The sequence below is a fragment of the Thamnophis sirtalis genome, unplaced genomic scaffold, assembly GCF_051295495.1.
Source record: "Thamnophis sirtalis isolate CommonGarterSnake01/CBP01778 unplaced genomic scaffold, rThaSir2_p1.2 scaffold_5, whole genome shotgun sequence".
Classification (NCBI taxonomy): Eukaryota; Metazoa; Chordata; class Lepidosauria; order Squamata; family Natricidae; genus Thamnophis; species Thamnophis sirtalis.
The window spans coordinates 73,488,608-73,505,178 of record NW_028261385.1 but is presented as its reverse complement, the minus strand read 5'-3'; the positions used below and the strand labels follow the sequence as shown (position 1 = coordinate 73,505,178).

General features: G+C 38.7%; 1 protein-coding gene across 2 annotated transcripts in view; it reads right to left on the bottom strand.

The window, feature by feature from the left end:
• Nucleotides 1-2,244: 2,244 nt before the first annotated feature.
• The window catches only part of JAK2 (Janus kinase 2), a 67,826-nt gene continuing 53,499 nt past the window's right edge, over nt 2,245-16,571 (bottom strand). For both annotated transcript variants that reach the window (XM_087716039.1, XM_087716040.1), the window contains 8 exons: nt 15,344-15,494; nt 14,581-14,717; nt 12,357-12,546; nt 10,850-10,974; nt 8,480-8,652; nt 8,153-8,270; nt 6,492-6,605; nt 2,245-4,326 (listed from right to left, as the gene is read on the bottom strand). In XM_087716039.1, coding sequence (XP_087572165.1) covers nt 4,219-4,326; nt 6,492-6,605; nt 8,153-8,270; nt 8,480-8,652; nt 10,850-10,974; nt 12,357-12,546; nt 14,581-14,717; nt 15,344-15,494 — 1,116 coding nt within the window. In that variant the 3' untranslated portion in view covers nt 2,245-4,218. The remainder of the gene's footprint in view (nt 4,327-6,491; nt 6,606-8,152; nt 8,271-8,479; nt 8,653-10,849; nt 10,975-12,356; nt 12,547-14,580; nt 14,718-15,343; nt 15,495-16,571) is intronic.

Below are 16,571 nucleotides of genomic sequence, written 5' to 3'. Positions count from 1 at the left end.
CCCAACAAACCATTGGGAGGCTAGATTCTGCAAATGGGAAGTAGGATATACATTGTTGAAATCTGTCATTTCCTCAAGTCTTTCTTTTTTCTTGCACTTCAAAGAACATCCATTTGTAGATGCTTTTATGATTGGTTGATTCTTCTATAAAATGCCTGGATAGGACTATACTCTTTCATAGCAAAGATCTGGTTCATCATCCTTCATTTCAGCAGTGAAATAGCTGTAGTTTTGCAAGGAAGGAGTGAGTCAAAATTATGTGGAAAATAAAGAGAAAATGTAGAGTTTTTAAAAATATTTAATACTCTGTTATCTTAGTATACATTTAAAGCAAATTATTCTGAATTCTATCGACTGGACCACAGACCAATTAGCAAATAAAAATACATAAATGTTTTACCAAATACAATCTATTTATATAAAATGGTATAGATTTTAAAAAAGCAGTAGTTGTCTTAACACTTTACTCAATGGAGCAGTCTTATCTGTGCAGCATTTTTTTTTTCCTAAAGCAAGTCACCGCAGTTATTGGTATCATGGTAAACCATTATGATAAAGTGAATAGCGCTCTGGGAAAGGGAGAAAAACAGAAGATTTGTAGTACTCTTTTTATATTAACACACTTTATTAAAACACATTTGCTTTTGTAGGCTATGGCTCACTTCTATCAGAAGCATGGAGTGAGCTGTAGCTCAAAAAAGCTAATTGTTTTAATAAAATCTGGTAATCTGAAAGGTGCTACTAGATTCCTCCTGATTTTTGGCTATCATAGACTAACACAGTTTTCTTCCTATAGTGGAATAGGAAAATAACTGAGAACACTATTGATACGCAAATGGTACAATAATGTGATGTTTAAATGATATGTACAAAACTGTTATCACAGAATTACAGATTTTTTTATTTGATTGGTTATTATAGCTTTTGAGTTGTGTGAGCAACCAATATTATTCTGAAAGCACAAATGAAATCAAGACCTCGTGCATAAGGACAGGAGCCAGACAGATGCAAGAGCTCAGTAAACATAATTTTTTGAGGACCTTCCTCTCTCGAAAGTCTGGTGTCTTTTAAAATCTTGAATTGGAATACTTTTAAAGTAGTCTCCGATCCAGCCTGAAAGACTGTATCCAGAAACTTCCTTGAATATGTGGAAATATTTGTGCCAAAAAACAGAACCTGCTTGAATTTCCATTGAAACAGATCCAAAGTGAAATGAATAAAATGAAAAGGAAATCTGGACAATGCTTTGCTTTTGACAGCACAATCCTATCATGCTCACTTAGAAATAAATCTAAGCTCAAGAAGTTTTACTTTGTGCAAGCATTTATATGGCTGCAACAATGGAAATTCAAAATGGAGGTGGTTTCAAACAAAGCACTTCAATATTTTTGTTAAATATTTTAAATTCCTTATACCAGGAAAGTAGAATATCCCAATTCTATTAGATAAAAAAAAAGTCACTTGAAAAAAATAATTTTGGAAGAACTTTTCTTTGCATTGCACAAAATTCCCTGAGTTTTCTTCCTTTATATGAAATATGAAATCCTCAATCAGACGAAGGCAGTTCCAAAACAAGAGTGATGCCGAACCTGATGGCTCGTGTTGCTTTCAACCTGATGCTACGATCATTTGGTTAACTGGGGAGAATCCCACCACCAAGCATTTACCGCAATATTCTACAAAATCAAAATGCAGTTTCTGTACAATAAATTTTCTATCAATGTACAAATGTGCAATATATCATCCAAAGCCATTAAAAATATACAATAAAACTCTCTCTCTTAAAATGCTATTGGGAAAAAATTCAGCCATCAATAACAGGCTAACAGACAAAATGTAACTATTTACAATTACAACCTCCCTGCCCCCCTTTGTTGCTTAACATAATTTCCTACTCTTTAAAATAAAATTAAGGTTTTACCTGAGCAAATTAGATATTGGGATGGCTCCTCTCATAAAGGGACTTCCCATCACCTCCCACCAATAGAACTATGGTTTGTGCATGGATTCTCCAAAATAGACGGGTCTTGTTCCCTTACCAGTGAGCCAGACTCAGGAATCTGGCATGTTTGGAAGGGGAGCCATGCCAGGCCTAGTCAGTCCACTTTGATATATATGCCAGTGCTCCTAGTGGCACAAACTATTTTAAACTGGCACTCACAGCCTGGACATCTGCATTTCGAGGTACTTGTTTAATCCCATACAAGATTCACATTGCTGTACCTTCTTCTATGCTTGAGGTAGGTAAATAAACTGACTATAGAGGCTTACAGAACATGGCCACCTACCCTACATTTTGCTATAAATACATTTCAAGTTTTAATTTGGCTTCTGTAGCAAAGAGCCACTGCTTCTTTGACCAAACTTACTCATCCGATATTGGGAATTTAATTGAGTTCAAATTTGCTTAAAAGAAACTTCACATTTCAAAAGCAAGACTTGGCGGTCAAACTATGGAAAAAGGAATTCAATTCATTTGCTTTCCTCTGAATTTTTATGGCCAATGCTTAAGTTAACACAAAGTTGGAAAGCACAAGAGTGCCAGAAACAGCGTACTATTTTGCAAACATGAAGTTGTGCCACTGATACTGCCAAGCATAAATCTGCAGGGACTAACCCTTATTTCACAATCTAGGCAGTGTAATCGCAACCAATTCCTATTACACGACTGAAGTCACATACAGCCAAATGATCCAATAACCCAAGAAAAGATGGGCCTCAATTATCCTGGTAACATCACAGACATACTTCTCTTTTCAGGTGAATGAACCATCCTATAAAAGTTAAGGAAATAACAAGACTAACAAGGATTAAGCTGCTACAATATGGTTTCAATCTTTGCACTTTTAAGGAGACATAGTCAAGCATTACAAGTCCACAAACACAAAGGTAGGAAAATAGACAACTATTTGCTTATTTAAAAAGGTAATTTTAACAAGTTTTCTTAAAAAAAAAAATACTTATCTGTTCCTTTCCCCCCCGCACAAAAAATATATATACAGTGCATTATACTGCCTCAACAGGCATATCTGCTTCTTTTACCGACCCGCCACTGGCTCAGATAGGCATATAGTTGCTCAATCAAGTACTAACCCTATGATTTGTTCTCTTCACTGGAGCCATAACACCTCAACATGGTAAAAACTAGCTAAACTAGCATTTTAAAAAATGCAAGCCCTTGTGTAAGCCATGAAAAAGTACGCAAAACCATTTTGTTTCCTATAGAAAAGGCAAATAGGAATTCTCGAGGTGCTTTTTGGAATGTAATCCACAGGCCCTCAGAATTGCTTTACGAATTCTGGCAGGATAGAGATGTCTTCCACATTCTGCAAGTTTCCTTTTTTGGATGCCACACTGAAAGTCTGGGGATCTTCCACGATATAAAGGCAACTCCAAGAGTTGTGCTATTTTCTCCTCTTATCTTAAGAGCTCTTTGCTTCTCTACCATGTCTTTTTACATTGAATGCATATTCTCAATTGCATAATCATATATAAGAAATATGCAATGGGCAAATGAACAAATTAATCTCATCCACTTATAGGAAACACAATGGACAAATGGAGACTAAATAAAAAAGTGTAGAAATGATTTTTTTTCTAATCAGTACAAGTGATTGAGACCATAGCGTGGATCTGATGTCCATAGGCATTGCTAAGCTTCAATTCAAACATTTGTTCCTCTTCAAAGTGATGCCTTTAGGAATGTGCTTTTCTTTAACAGTTGTGCTGAAGCCAAACAGTATGCATTCTGCAGGTAATCATCTGTTTAAGAGCACAATTCTATCTGTTTTCTCAAGTCTCAAGAAATTAATAGGGTATACCCCATGGAATAGACGATATAAGATTGCAGCCTAAATTTTCTTCAGCTGAGAAAAGAAAACATTTGTAGACCAACTCTTCACCTTTCCATGACTTTTCTTCTTGATATTTTGATCTGTAAATCCATTTACAGGGGATACTATCTACTGTTTTATGCTTTTAAAAAGGGAACTCCTTTTTCTATCAAAGTGCTTTCCGTTGGTGCATTGTGGTAGCATTCCTGATGAAGAAGCTAAAGCAGAGATCTTCACCATTTGTACATTCTGATGGGATGTTCCCCCAAAGTCTTCAAGGATGGGAAGAAGATGCATGGGAAGGCTGATAATCTGCAACTGCTTAAGGAGCAAAGTACATTTGCTCTTCATGTTTGCATGTCCCCTTGAATCAAGTCCAGGATTTTCATCCACCCAGGCCTTCCCTTATGACATCCACTCTCAAAGCAAGGTCCCTAAAAGATGGCCGCTGACTTGTATTATTATTCCAGCACTCTGACATGATGGTATAAACCTTCAAAAGATAAAAACATCAGTATGCGATAACAATAACAATAACAATGACATCAATAATAACAATCCATTCAAAATCACAAGGGGCTACTTATTTTGTCTACTTATTATTAATAACCTTGGAACCAAAGACACTGAACACTTTGGTATACTATACATTAGCTCTTATAAAAATCTTCCTCTCTTAATATCTTAAGCTAAATACATCTAATTTAGTATCTTATACTAAATGCATCTAATTTGTAGGCATACAATTCCTTGATTAGGCAAGAACAACCCTGAGAAACTAGTTTAGTCTACATCAGGGGTGTCAAACTCAAGGCCTCTGGGCTGGATCCGGCCTGTGGGGTGCTTAGATCTGGCCCACGGGGTCACCTTGGAAACAGGGAAGGACCGGCTCATGGTGCCTCTGCCAGCAAAAAGACGCTTGAGAGGGCCGCATACAGTTCTCCCAGGCTCCATTTTTGGCTGCGACGGCCTCCTGCAGCGCTTGCCAGTGAAAAACACCCAAGTTTCATTTTCACTGGCAGAGGACTGCAGGAGCTGTCATGGCCGAAAACAGAGCCTGGGAGTCTGTTTTCGCAGAGTGCTTGGGCCACCACAGGCACCCTCGACATGAGTGATGTCAAACTGGCCACTCCCATGCTGGCCACACCCACCTCAGGCCCCCAAGGTCAAACACAATCCTGATGTGGCCCTCAATGAAACTGAGTTTGACAGCTCTGGTCTACATAATATATAATTTTAAAGAAAGAGAATAAAATTTAAACTGTTCTATGGGGAAAGCAGAAATAGATTACTTTCCCCAATTTCCCCCTATATCTTCATCTCCATCTTACCTATTAAATTACTTTTATTGCCAATGAGGCTAATAATCATAATTCTAAAGTACTGAGAAAAAAAATTATCATTCCATTAAGCCATGAGGTTGTATCCCTCAAGTAAATTCGGGGATGCTGTCTTATACACTGAAGATAATTTCCTATTTTCAAAAGGAACATCTATATTTTCATTTTAGAATACCTTTATGGTATTTTACATTGGGAAGTGAAAATCTTATTAAAGTCAAGTAGAAAAAAAACATGATTTGCCTGCTTTGTTATTATGGTACAATAAGAAAACATTTATGACCATAATAAATGTCCATTAAATTCAAAATCCACTGAATTCATTTTAGGAATGACTCTTGTTCAATGTAGCTGGTAGTATTAGATTTTAAACAAAATATAGGAGGACCTCTAACAGTCAGGAAACTGAAAACAGCGTCAATTCTAGAGGAGATCATTGATTTCACCAACAATTATTACATTTTTAGGCTGCAGGTTTATTTCTAATTAAAACTGTTAATCAGAAATTAAATTACTTTCAATTTTGTAACACACCTACTGAGAGGTAGATGCTGATCACAAAACATCAGGTAATCTTCGCTTAGCAATGACTCATTCAGTGGCTATTTGAAGTTATAACAGCCCCAAAAAAGGAGGACTTTTGACTATTCCTTGAAACAGTTGTTGCAGCATCCTTATGGTCAAGTGACTGCGATTCAGGTGCCTGGCAACCAGCTCACAATTACAATTGTTGCAGCTTCCCGCAATCACACAATCATCGTTTGCAACCCTCCCCTGTTGGCTTCTCACAAGCAAAGTCAATGGGGAAGCTTGGCAGGAGTTTGCAAGCTGGCACCAACTGCTTTTTCTCCCAAGGAGACCCTGGGAGAAGGATCTTAGACTCTGTAGTGCTCACCCACAGCACTGCCCATAGCTCTTGCCCAGTGGGCTGCTTTGCTAGGATGTGGTTTCAGTGGTGTTAGGAAATGTTTCTGAATTCCTACTTCTTGCCATGTTGCAGTCCTCCGGGATTGGGTGGCCTATAAATCTAATAAATGAATGAATGAATCCCTTGCCTAATGACTTATGCAGTCCTAGCTTAACAAACAGCAAGGTTGCATGGATTGCAGTCACTAAGTGATGCGGTCATGTGACGATGCACTTCATGACTGCATCATTTAATAAGGGAAAGCCCAGTCACAACTGCCGTTGTAACCTAAGAACTACCTGTAGTCTGATGACAAGTAAATACAAGCAATCTTTCTCAAATGGCACCATCTCTACTAACTGCAGAAACAATTCAGGCCTTCTCGTTTACATGCAAGTTACAACCCAATACCTCATCAGGGCATCCGTCGGGTCTCGGCAGCCTCGCGCTATTCTTCAAAAGCTCTATCAAATGGAACACAATCATCTGGTTTTGCTTATCGTTTCCAATCATGCGCATGAACTCCTGAAATAAAAATCCAAAACTGAATTGTTGCAACAATGATGATAGGGTTCTAGGATTATTTACGGTATTTTTAAAAAAAAATCAAATTTAGATTATCAGGGCAAGTAATAAACACAAAGCAACAATAAACTTCAGTTGGTGAAAGTTGCAATCACATCATCTAAAGACACGGTAACCATCATAAATACATACTGATTGCCAAGTGCTCAAATTTCAATCACATGGCTATGGAGATGCTACAACAGTTTTAAGTGTGAGGATTGGCCGCATGTCACTTTTTTCAGTGACATTGTAACTTTGAATGGTTGCCAAACAAATTGTTGTACTTATAATTGCATCTAGCAGCCGCTAATGTGTCTGATAAAGAAAGCAGAATCATTACACTGGTTACACTGAGAAATAAACTCCATTTGGTTCTTCCCAGAGTTTGAAATTTTTTCCATTCAATGTGGTAATTTTATACATAATTGTAATTTTAAGTGTTTGTGTTTTACAACCCTTGCCTTCCTTTTCTCTCATATTCTCTTTTTTTCTTGCAATCTTGTCTTGAAACATAAGCTAAAACACATTTCCGGCAAGCTGTTTTAGAGATTTTTTTTCAACTGAAGATTGAGGGAAAAGTGTGTCAAATAAAAAAATAGTAATTTTTCACTATGGGCTGCAGGTGTGATGCTTCAGTGAGTCTCCTGTTATTACTATATTTGATTCAAGCTACTTTTGGTGGTATGCCAGAAACATATACTAGCAAGAGCACTTAAGACTTATATACCACTTCACAGTGCTTTTACAGCCCTCTCTAAGCGGTTTACAGAGTCAGCATATTGTCCCCAATAATCTGGGTCCTCATTTTACCCACTCGGAAGGATGGAAGGCAGAGACCACCTTGAGCCGCTGAGATTTGAACTGCTGAACTGCAGCTAGCAATCATCTGAAATAGCCTGCAGTACTGCACTCTAACCACTGCACCACCTAGGCAATAGAGCATGCTATCAAGAAACTAATCTTTTAAGCCAGGAAGATAACCACAACACTATACTTCAGTGGTGGGTTTCAATTTTTTTAGAACCTATTCTGTAGGTGTGGCCTACTTTGTGGGAGTGGCTTGCTGGCCCTATGACTGGGTGGGAGTGGCTTGCCAGCCATGTGACTGGGTGGGCATGGCCAACTTGTAAAATGTGGTGAAACTCACTTAACAACGCTCTTGCTTAGCAACCAAAATGTTGGCTCAGAAACTCTGGCATTTGAAGCACGCAAGTCTTAAAGCTGTCAAGATGCAAGACCCTTGCACCCCTAACTCTTTAGAAAAAAAAACTCAGGGGTGTTCAAACTTGACAGCTTTAAGACTTGTGGACTTCACCTCCCAGAATTCCTCCTCTCGCTCTTCATCTTGATGATGTGCGGATCAGCGGGGGGAGGGAGCTGGAGCCAGTTCTAAACAGCACTGTAGATTTGTGGAACCTCTTCTATAGAAGAGGTTAGAACTGGTAGGAACCCACCCCTGCTATACTTCCACATATAAAATGTAGGCATATATACACATTACTTACCGCCGGAGGGCTTTTATTCTTGTCTATGTAAGTGAAGAGTTCATACAAGACCACACCAAAGCTCCACATATCTGAGGCCACAGAAAACCTGTTGTCTGTCAAGGATTCCAGAGCATACCTGGCATATAAATTTAATAAATAAATAGATAAAAACACCTGCAGGATAAAATGAGAGGACTCAGAAATCTGCAAATGCAAATATTACTGAGCATAACCAGGTTAAGTGACTTTTTATTGAGAAATTCATGGTAGTTAAAAGCCAGAAGTCTTATGAAATAATCTACTGTATCCTTCTAGTTTACAATTTATCACCAATCGGAAACATACCAAAATATAGGACTCTCTCCTGGTTCCTTTACTTTGTAATATTCCTTATCCTGTGGCAAAACTTTTGTCAAGCCAAAGTCTCCAATTTTCACTCTGTTTTCATTCTCCACCAAGATATTTCGTGTTGCCAGATCTCTGTGTACATATCTTTTTGAACCCAGGTACTCCATGCCCTATATATAGATGGAATGATGAAATCAAAATTAATTGGTTTAGTGAGTGCCAGAGTCTTGGTGGAAGACTTTATGAGTCATGTAGCTTATTTCTGAACATTGCACATTGTTTGCAATAACATCCCATTAAGCTGATCAGGAACAAGACATTATAAAACATCAAAAATAATCCTGCACCCTCAGGAGAAAACTATTTTTTTACAAGACATGTTGAACAGGAAGTTTCCTGAAGCTGATTACAACTCATCATTTTCTGTTAATTTCCACTAGATGTCACCTTTGTCTTGTTAGGCCAGAAGAATGAAATGATCAACTGTCCTTAAATTGTTTCATCATGCCTTGACATGTATGCATTACAACTGACTTTTACTATTCTTCACCTTCCATGGCAGAGTGAGACTTAGGGGATCTCTAATCCAAAGTTGTTTTTCTTTCGTTTAGTTTCTATGACTGTTTTTAGCCAACTAGGAAGCTGATGTTAAATATTGGTAAGCATTATTTATGTGATTCAGATAAGAGCAGAAAGAATTACCATATTTTTCAGAGTATAAGATGCACCTTTTTTCCTCAAAAAAGAGGGTAAAAATCTGGATGCGTCTTATACACTGAATACAGCATTTTTGACCTCCTGAACCCCCACCTCCTTTGCAAAAATGGCCATGCATTTAGGAAGCTTGTAATGTGCTCCTGGGGGCTGGGAAGGGCTCGTTTCCTCCTCCCCCCCCCGCAGCCCTCAGGAGCACTATAAGCCTCCTAAAGGCTATGCATGCCCTTTGCAAAAAAAAAAAAATGGGCTGTTTTGGGGAGGTCTGCAGAGTGCAAAACCTTTTTTTTTAATTTGCCCCTTCAAAATCTTGGTGCATCTTATACTCTGGTGTGTCTTATACTCCAAAAATACGGTATATCTATTGCAGGATATATTTTGGTGGAAACAATCCAAGTAAGAGTTTGGATCCTGTATGTAATTGTGACTGCAATACTGCTAAAATTAAATGAGTATGGGCTTTATGGTTCCTGGGGGGGAAAAAACTCTGTGTTTGTGTGTATTTGTGTAAGATATAGCTGCCCATCTTCCAACCAACTGTGGGTGGCTCCCAAACAAAGTAAGTGACTTACAACTATTCCGTTAGTGACTGTTAAGTTAGGGCGGCACTGAAAAAGTGATTTATGGCTGTTTTTGCAGCAACTTCTAACCAGTGCTGTATCCTCATAGTTGTGTGAGCCAAATTAAGGCACTTGGCACGTACTGAAAGTTGCAGTGTATTGGGATCATGTGATCACAATTTGTGACTTCCCCAGCTGGCTTCTGAAAAGTAAAGTCAACGGGGGAGTTAGATTTGCTTAATGATTGCATGATTCACTTAACAACTGCAGTGATTCACTAAACAAATTTGGCAAGGTCATAAAATGGGGCATAACTCACTTAACAACCTGCTTAGCAATGGAAAGTTTTGGCCTCCATTGTGGTCATAAGGACTACCTGCATTAAAAAGTTACTTCAGGAATAAATGAAGTAAAAGTATCAAGGGCAGAAAAAAATTGGTTGATGCCTAGAACAATCCTACTCTATAACTATAATCAGATTAAAAACAGCTTTCATTATTATTACATTATCGAACATTCTCTGGCAGCTACATAAATGCCTTTCCTCTCCCCTCCCCCACACCCAATCAGTCAAATGAAGGGGAAACTAGTGCATTCAACTGCTTTTCACTATTAGAAACTAGTGTGAGTTAAGAAACAAGATGTAAAGAACATTTAAAAAAAATAAGCAAGCAAGAGGAGTCACGACTGTGTTATGAAAAAAAAAGATTGATTATAGAAAGGGAATAATGGATTGATTTTGTGTCATTGATGAGGGGAAGAAAACCATTTCCCTACAAGAATATTTCATGACTAGAATTTATGGAAAACAATGAAGACTGTATATGGAGATTCTCAGCCATCCAGGTCATAGTTGTTCCAAAGGGGCTTTTTCAAGAGGCAACTGGACTTACTTGTTTTCCTTTGAAGATGTTTCGCTTCTCAGCTAAGAAGCTCTTTGGTGAAGAAGAAGTTTCTTGGATGAGAAACGAAATGTCTTCAAAGAAAAACCAAAAAGTCCAGTTGCCTCTTGAAAAAAACACCTCTGGGACAATGAAGACGGTAATTCAGTTTAACCCCTTAGTAGGTTTAGTAGGATTAGTTAATGTATTACCTTACATATCTGAGAAGCATACTGTAGGAGTTTCTTATGGTCCATCCTGTCCTTGTGTTTCTGGAGATAATCCCGTAAACTGCCATAGGGTAAATATTCCATTATCAACTTCAGATTTCTCCGACCTTTTCAAACAAACATAAATATTTAGAACTATAGTTTAAAGTGATTTCTCCGTATATAGTACTGAAATTTTCTGACATTATGGCCAGCAAACATGTTTCTAAAAAAAGAAGGGAAGAATCACAATAATGAGGCTTGTGGTAATTTAAAACACCAATGCTGAATGATCCTTAATATATATTAAAGCTTCAGGACATTATGCTTAAAACTCTAACTCTATCCAACTACTCTATGCCAACAAAAGAGAAAACAGCAATTAATTGAACTCTGGTTCAATAACTAAAGGCATTATATTATCTGTGTGCTTATCATTCCAAATATTTCTTTCAACTCTGAGCCAGCCAAGGGAGTATGTCAAGATTGGTATTGGTAACGATCCAAGATGCTACCATGTTTTTCCGAAAATAAGACAGGGTCTTATTTCCCCCCCCCCCCAAATAAGCGCTTGGCCTTATTTTCGGTGAGATTTTATTATTTTTGAGGTGCAGGAGGTCGCAAACTTGGTCACCTCATCGCTGCTGCTGTGTTGCGCATTGCTGGACCTGCCACTCTTTTTACAGTGGCCATTAGCGTAACAGAAGGGGTGCAGCAGGAGAAGTGCTTATACACAGCAGGAGGAAATATAACCTTTTCTCCTGAACTGGCAACAGGACACACATCTGAGAAAATAAAAGCTACAACTTCTGCTGTTCCCTGGCCAATGAACAAGAAAAAAAATTGCATTGTGAGCATTACACAATGAAACAAGAATCTTAAATAAAATTACACCTTTCTCAGGCAGTGAATAGAGAGGAACACATAGGACCTACACATTGTTGAATTATAACTCCCAATGGCCTCAGACAGCCTGACTAATATGAGCAATAGTGTTTTCCAGTAACATGGGAATGGGCTCAAGCTCACTAGTTTGATACATAGCAGCCTCTGTGACTATTAGGTAGATTTGTGATTAAGATATGAAAGAGAGGCCAGTATTATCTAGTTTGGTTTTGAAATACCATTACTTTGCTTCTAGCATCAATCAGCAGATTTAAAAGTAAAGCAAAACAAGTTTTAGGTCTGATAATATGAATATGTAAAAGAGATAATCTTTAGAAGTTGCAAAGAAATAATTTTGCAATCATTTAAAAGCCACCACTAAACAAAGTCTATTTCATGCAACATCAACATCAACAAAAATAAAAACCAACAAAAATCTCCTCATTGTGGAAAAAACAAGCTTTCAAATTTTACGTGCAGCAGAAGCTAATCAGAAATATTAAGACAAAACAAAGAAAGTAGCAGTTCATAAAAATGCTTTAACAAATTAACAGCAAATATTATCCCAGGTCACCAGCATGTTGCTCAAGTAAGTAATGAATAATGTGATTAAACATGCAGGTACCTGCACTATAGCACACTCCTTTGTACTTGACAATGTTGTCATGTTGCAGAGATTTGAGAATTTCGATCTCTCTTTCGAAATCTCGTAAGTATTCTTCTGTGCTGTGCTGCAGTTTCTTCACAGCTACCACCTCCCCTGTATTATCCTGCAGTGGATCATATCGACACATTTCCACACTTCCAAAATTACCCTGGGAAATAAAGAAATAGAAGCATTTTGAAAAAAGTGTGCGTGTGGAGAGAGCAGCCAGAAAAGCAGGTAGTCCTCACTTAGTGACCATTACAACAGACCCCCCCCAAGGCTACTTATGACCTAGTTTCCAAATACCAATAGCTGCACAATCTCCCATGGTCATGTGATTGCATTTTGGGCACTTGGCAACCGGCTCTCCTTTATGGCCATTTGCAGTGTCTCACAGTTACACGAGCATAATTTTTGGTATTTTTTGCCAGTTCCCACTGTTTACTTTCTGTTTCTGGCAAAAAAAACAAAACCCTCAACCATTGAAGAACAACAGATTCACTTAACAACTGTGGTGTTCGTGTAACAACCATTGCAAAAAAGGTTATAAAATCAGGAATGGTTACGTGGTGCCCGACAACCATCACAACTTAAAGCCATAATTCTGGGCTCAATTATGATCAAAAGTTGAGTAATACCTGTACTACAAATTTTTCTTTCAGCCTAATGCAAGGATTGAGGCTGATATATGACGTGATATGCAATATTCCAGGCATTAACTGCATCTATCAGCAATTCAATACAAATAACTGTCCTAGGTTTGCATTAATTCACAGGGTGTTCAAATGAAGGAAAACCAAATTATATAAACCAAAGAAGAAAATAATAGGTTATGGCCAAGATAAATACACTCCCAGGGATCGGCAATTATTTTCTCAAGGGGCTACATGAGAAACTGAGACTCTCATGGAGAGCTGAACCTGATCTGGATTAGGCTTCCCAAGAGCATGAAGCCAACTCCTTGTTCTGACAAAAAGCCCTTTTATTAATTTACTATGAATTCTGCTCATTCACATCCAGCAAAATCTTTCAAGGGAAGATTTACAGTCACAGACCTTATCTGGCTTGGAAAGCTGCTGGGCTGATATCTAAAAAACTTGGCAAGGAGTCTCGCAGAATCAAGAACTAATTAAGAGAACTAATTGTCTCCTGCAAACTCCATTCCCCTTTTGCTCCTTTTTTATTTCCTCTGGGAGGGGCCATTCATCGTCCACCTGTGGCCTTACTCCCAAGACCCTGGCCCATGTTCCTCCCCAACCTGTCCAAATCTGCTGCCAGCTCCACTTTGCAAGCCACAACAGAACCAAAAGGGCTGTGGAGGTGCGTATGCATGCACATATATAAATTGGTAAAAAAAATAGCAACCACCTTCAAATTAAAAGCAATCCATGTGGGCTGGAAAAGGACAGCCAAAAGACTGAATGTAGCCTGGAGGCTATAAAATGCCAGTGGCATAGAAATCTATTCATTTAAAAAAATTCCATTCATGAAAGGTAAAATAAAAGTTTCTCCTGTCCAGTTGTCTCCGACTCTAGGGACAGTGCTCATCTCTATTTCTTAGTGGGGGGAGCCAGCCTTGTCTGAAGACATTTCTGTGTTCATGTAGCAGCATAACTATAGGCTGAAGCACACGGAACATTGTTACCTTCCCAACAAAGTCTCAACAACCTGGATCTTGAATACGGGCTGCCAGTTTTCCAGCTAAAGGCTCTGAGTACTTAACCGCTGAACCATTGCACCCCCCCCCCCCAATTCATGAAAATGCATATGCAATATGCATTATACTGGTTTATGGACACCTAACATGTTCCAGGGACGCGGTGGCTCAGTGGTTAAGATGCTGAGCTTGTCAATCAGAAAGGTCGCCAGTTCGAATCCCTAGTGCTGCGTAATGGAGTGAGTTCCCATTACTTGTCCCAGCTTCTGCCAACCTAACAGTTCAAAAGCAGGCAAAAATGCTTTTGAACCACCTTTGGTGGGAAGATAACAGCGTTCCAGGCGCCTTTGGCATTTAATCATGCTGGTCACATGACCATCGAGACAGTGCTGGCTTTTTGGCTTTGAAATGGAGATGAGCACCAGAACGACTAGCACATATGTGAGATGGGAAACTTTACCTTTTAACATGTTCCAATTCATATAAAGTAGTGCATAAGTCTGAAAAAAAGGCATATCTTTGCAATAAGCTATCCCAGCTTCTTACCTTGCCAAGTTGCTGCAAGAATTTGAGGTGTCTCTCTTCAAAGTAAGTTGGGTCCCGTCCTTCAAAAGCTTCAGAAAATCCAAGACCACCAATTCTCATATTTGGTAACATATCATTTTCTGTCAATAATTCATAATCTTGAAAAAGGGAAAAAAATCCCAATTATTTAAATTGGTAATACAGGTTTTACATATATTACCTTGCTATATATAATACTTACAACAAACACTCTATCCTTGTGATGGTGAACCTATGATGTGCATGGAGCCATATCTCAGTGTGCATGCGCACACTGGCCAGCTGATTTTCGGGCTTCCGGAGGGCGGAGGAAGGCTGTTTTCACCCTCCCCAGGCTTCAGGAAAGCCTCCAGAGCCTGTGGATGGTGACAAACAGGCCCAACGGACATACCGGAAGTTTATTTAGTTCCGGTAGGTTCATTGGGCCTGTTGTTCACCATCCATAGGCTCCGGAGGCTCTCCTGAAGCCTGGGAAGGGCAAAAAATGGCCCAACGGCTCTACTGGAAGTCTGGAAGCTTCAGTGATGCCTGCGCGCATACACAGATGGGAATGGGGGGGGGTTGTGCATGCATGCACAGGAGAGGAGGGCACTGAATTATGGGTAAGGGTAACCCTTTTGGCACGTGAGCAGAAAAACGTTCACCATCACTGCTCTATCCAGTTACTATATCCAAGTTCTACAGACAGGATGAAATTCTAAGAGAACGGGAGAAAACGGAGAGCTCTTTCCTCCATTTTTCCTACCTGGTGTAAATAAGCTGTTCAGATCCCGTATAATTGCTCTGAAAGAGGGCCGGAAATCTGCATCATATTCCATACAATTGTTTATCAAATTTGCCAATTCTGTCCAATTGGGAGCAGGAAGCTGATGCCTGTCTTCATAAAATTGTAGCTTCTAGACATTAAGACAATATATGGATTATTCATATAATTTTAGATTGATTTTAAAATGCTTTCTTCAGCAAGAGACAATTGTTTACGTTTCTTAGCATGCAACACAAGTACAACACAAAAGTTGTATCCAGGATCTTACACTCATTGTATCTTGGATTTTACACTCAAAGCTCAATTTAAATGGAGAGTAGGATTTTGTTGTTGTTAATTTCATACTAATTATATCTATTTAAACTTTTTTCTACAAGATTGTAAAACAGAAGTATTTACTCCCCGTTTTCTGTTACGCATTTCCCTCAAAATCCTTTCCCGCCCCAAAAAGCCAATCATTTCAAATAAATCAATAAAAACAAATCTGAATAATGGGTGAATCATCATAAATTAACAAATTAAAAGATGCTTCATAGAGCATTTATTGGAAGAGTTGGGATGTTTTCCCTGAATCAGTGATATCACAAATGAACTGTTTAAGCCTTTTGATTCCAGACAAGATCTAGGAGCACCCCCTTTTCTTCTTCTGAACAGAAAATCACCTTAAAATTATTTAATAAGTCACACTGAATTTTCTTAATAATATTATTTTAAACCTTAACCAATATCAAAAAGCTAAGACAAGTTCAACTTAATTCATATTTGAATGGAGAGCCACAGGAAATCCATGGACTGAAGACTGGACTGAAACTTAAGAAAAGCTCAGGTGGAAAGCAAACCACTTCCAAACTGTCTCCAAGAAAACACTAAAGGTGCAAGTAACAGAGTTTAATCCAAGGAAGCTTACTTAAAACAAAGGACAATGTCCTTAATACTTCTCCTACTTAATGCAATCTAACCCTCCTCTATAAAAAATAGTGGTGGGAGTGGTGATGGGAGGCTCCACCCACCTGCCCAGATATTATCATGTCCCATTTTTGATGCTCTGCGCATGTGCGGAAGGTCCTGCACATGCACGGGCGCTCACATTTGGGAACGAGTAGCGAAGGTAAGTCCCCTGCTATGGGGATAAAGGTTCTGTCTGATAGACCAGAAAGGCAGGCATGGAAATCATACCTGCCAATATACCAAAACTATTTTCTAGACA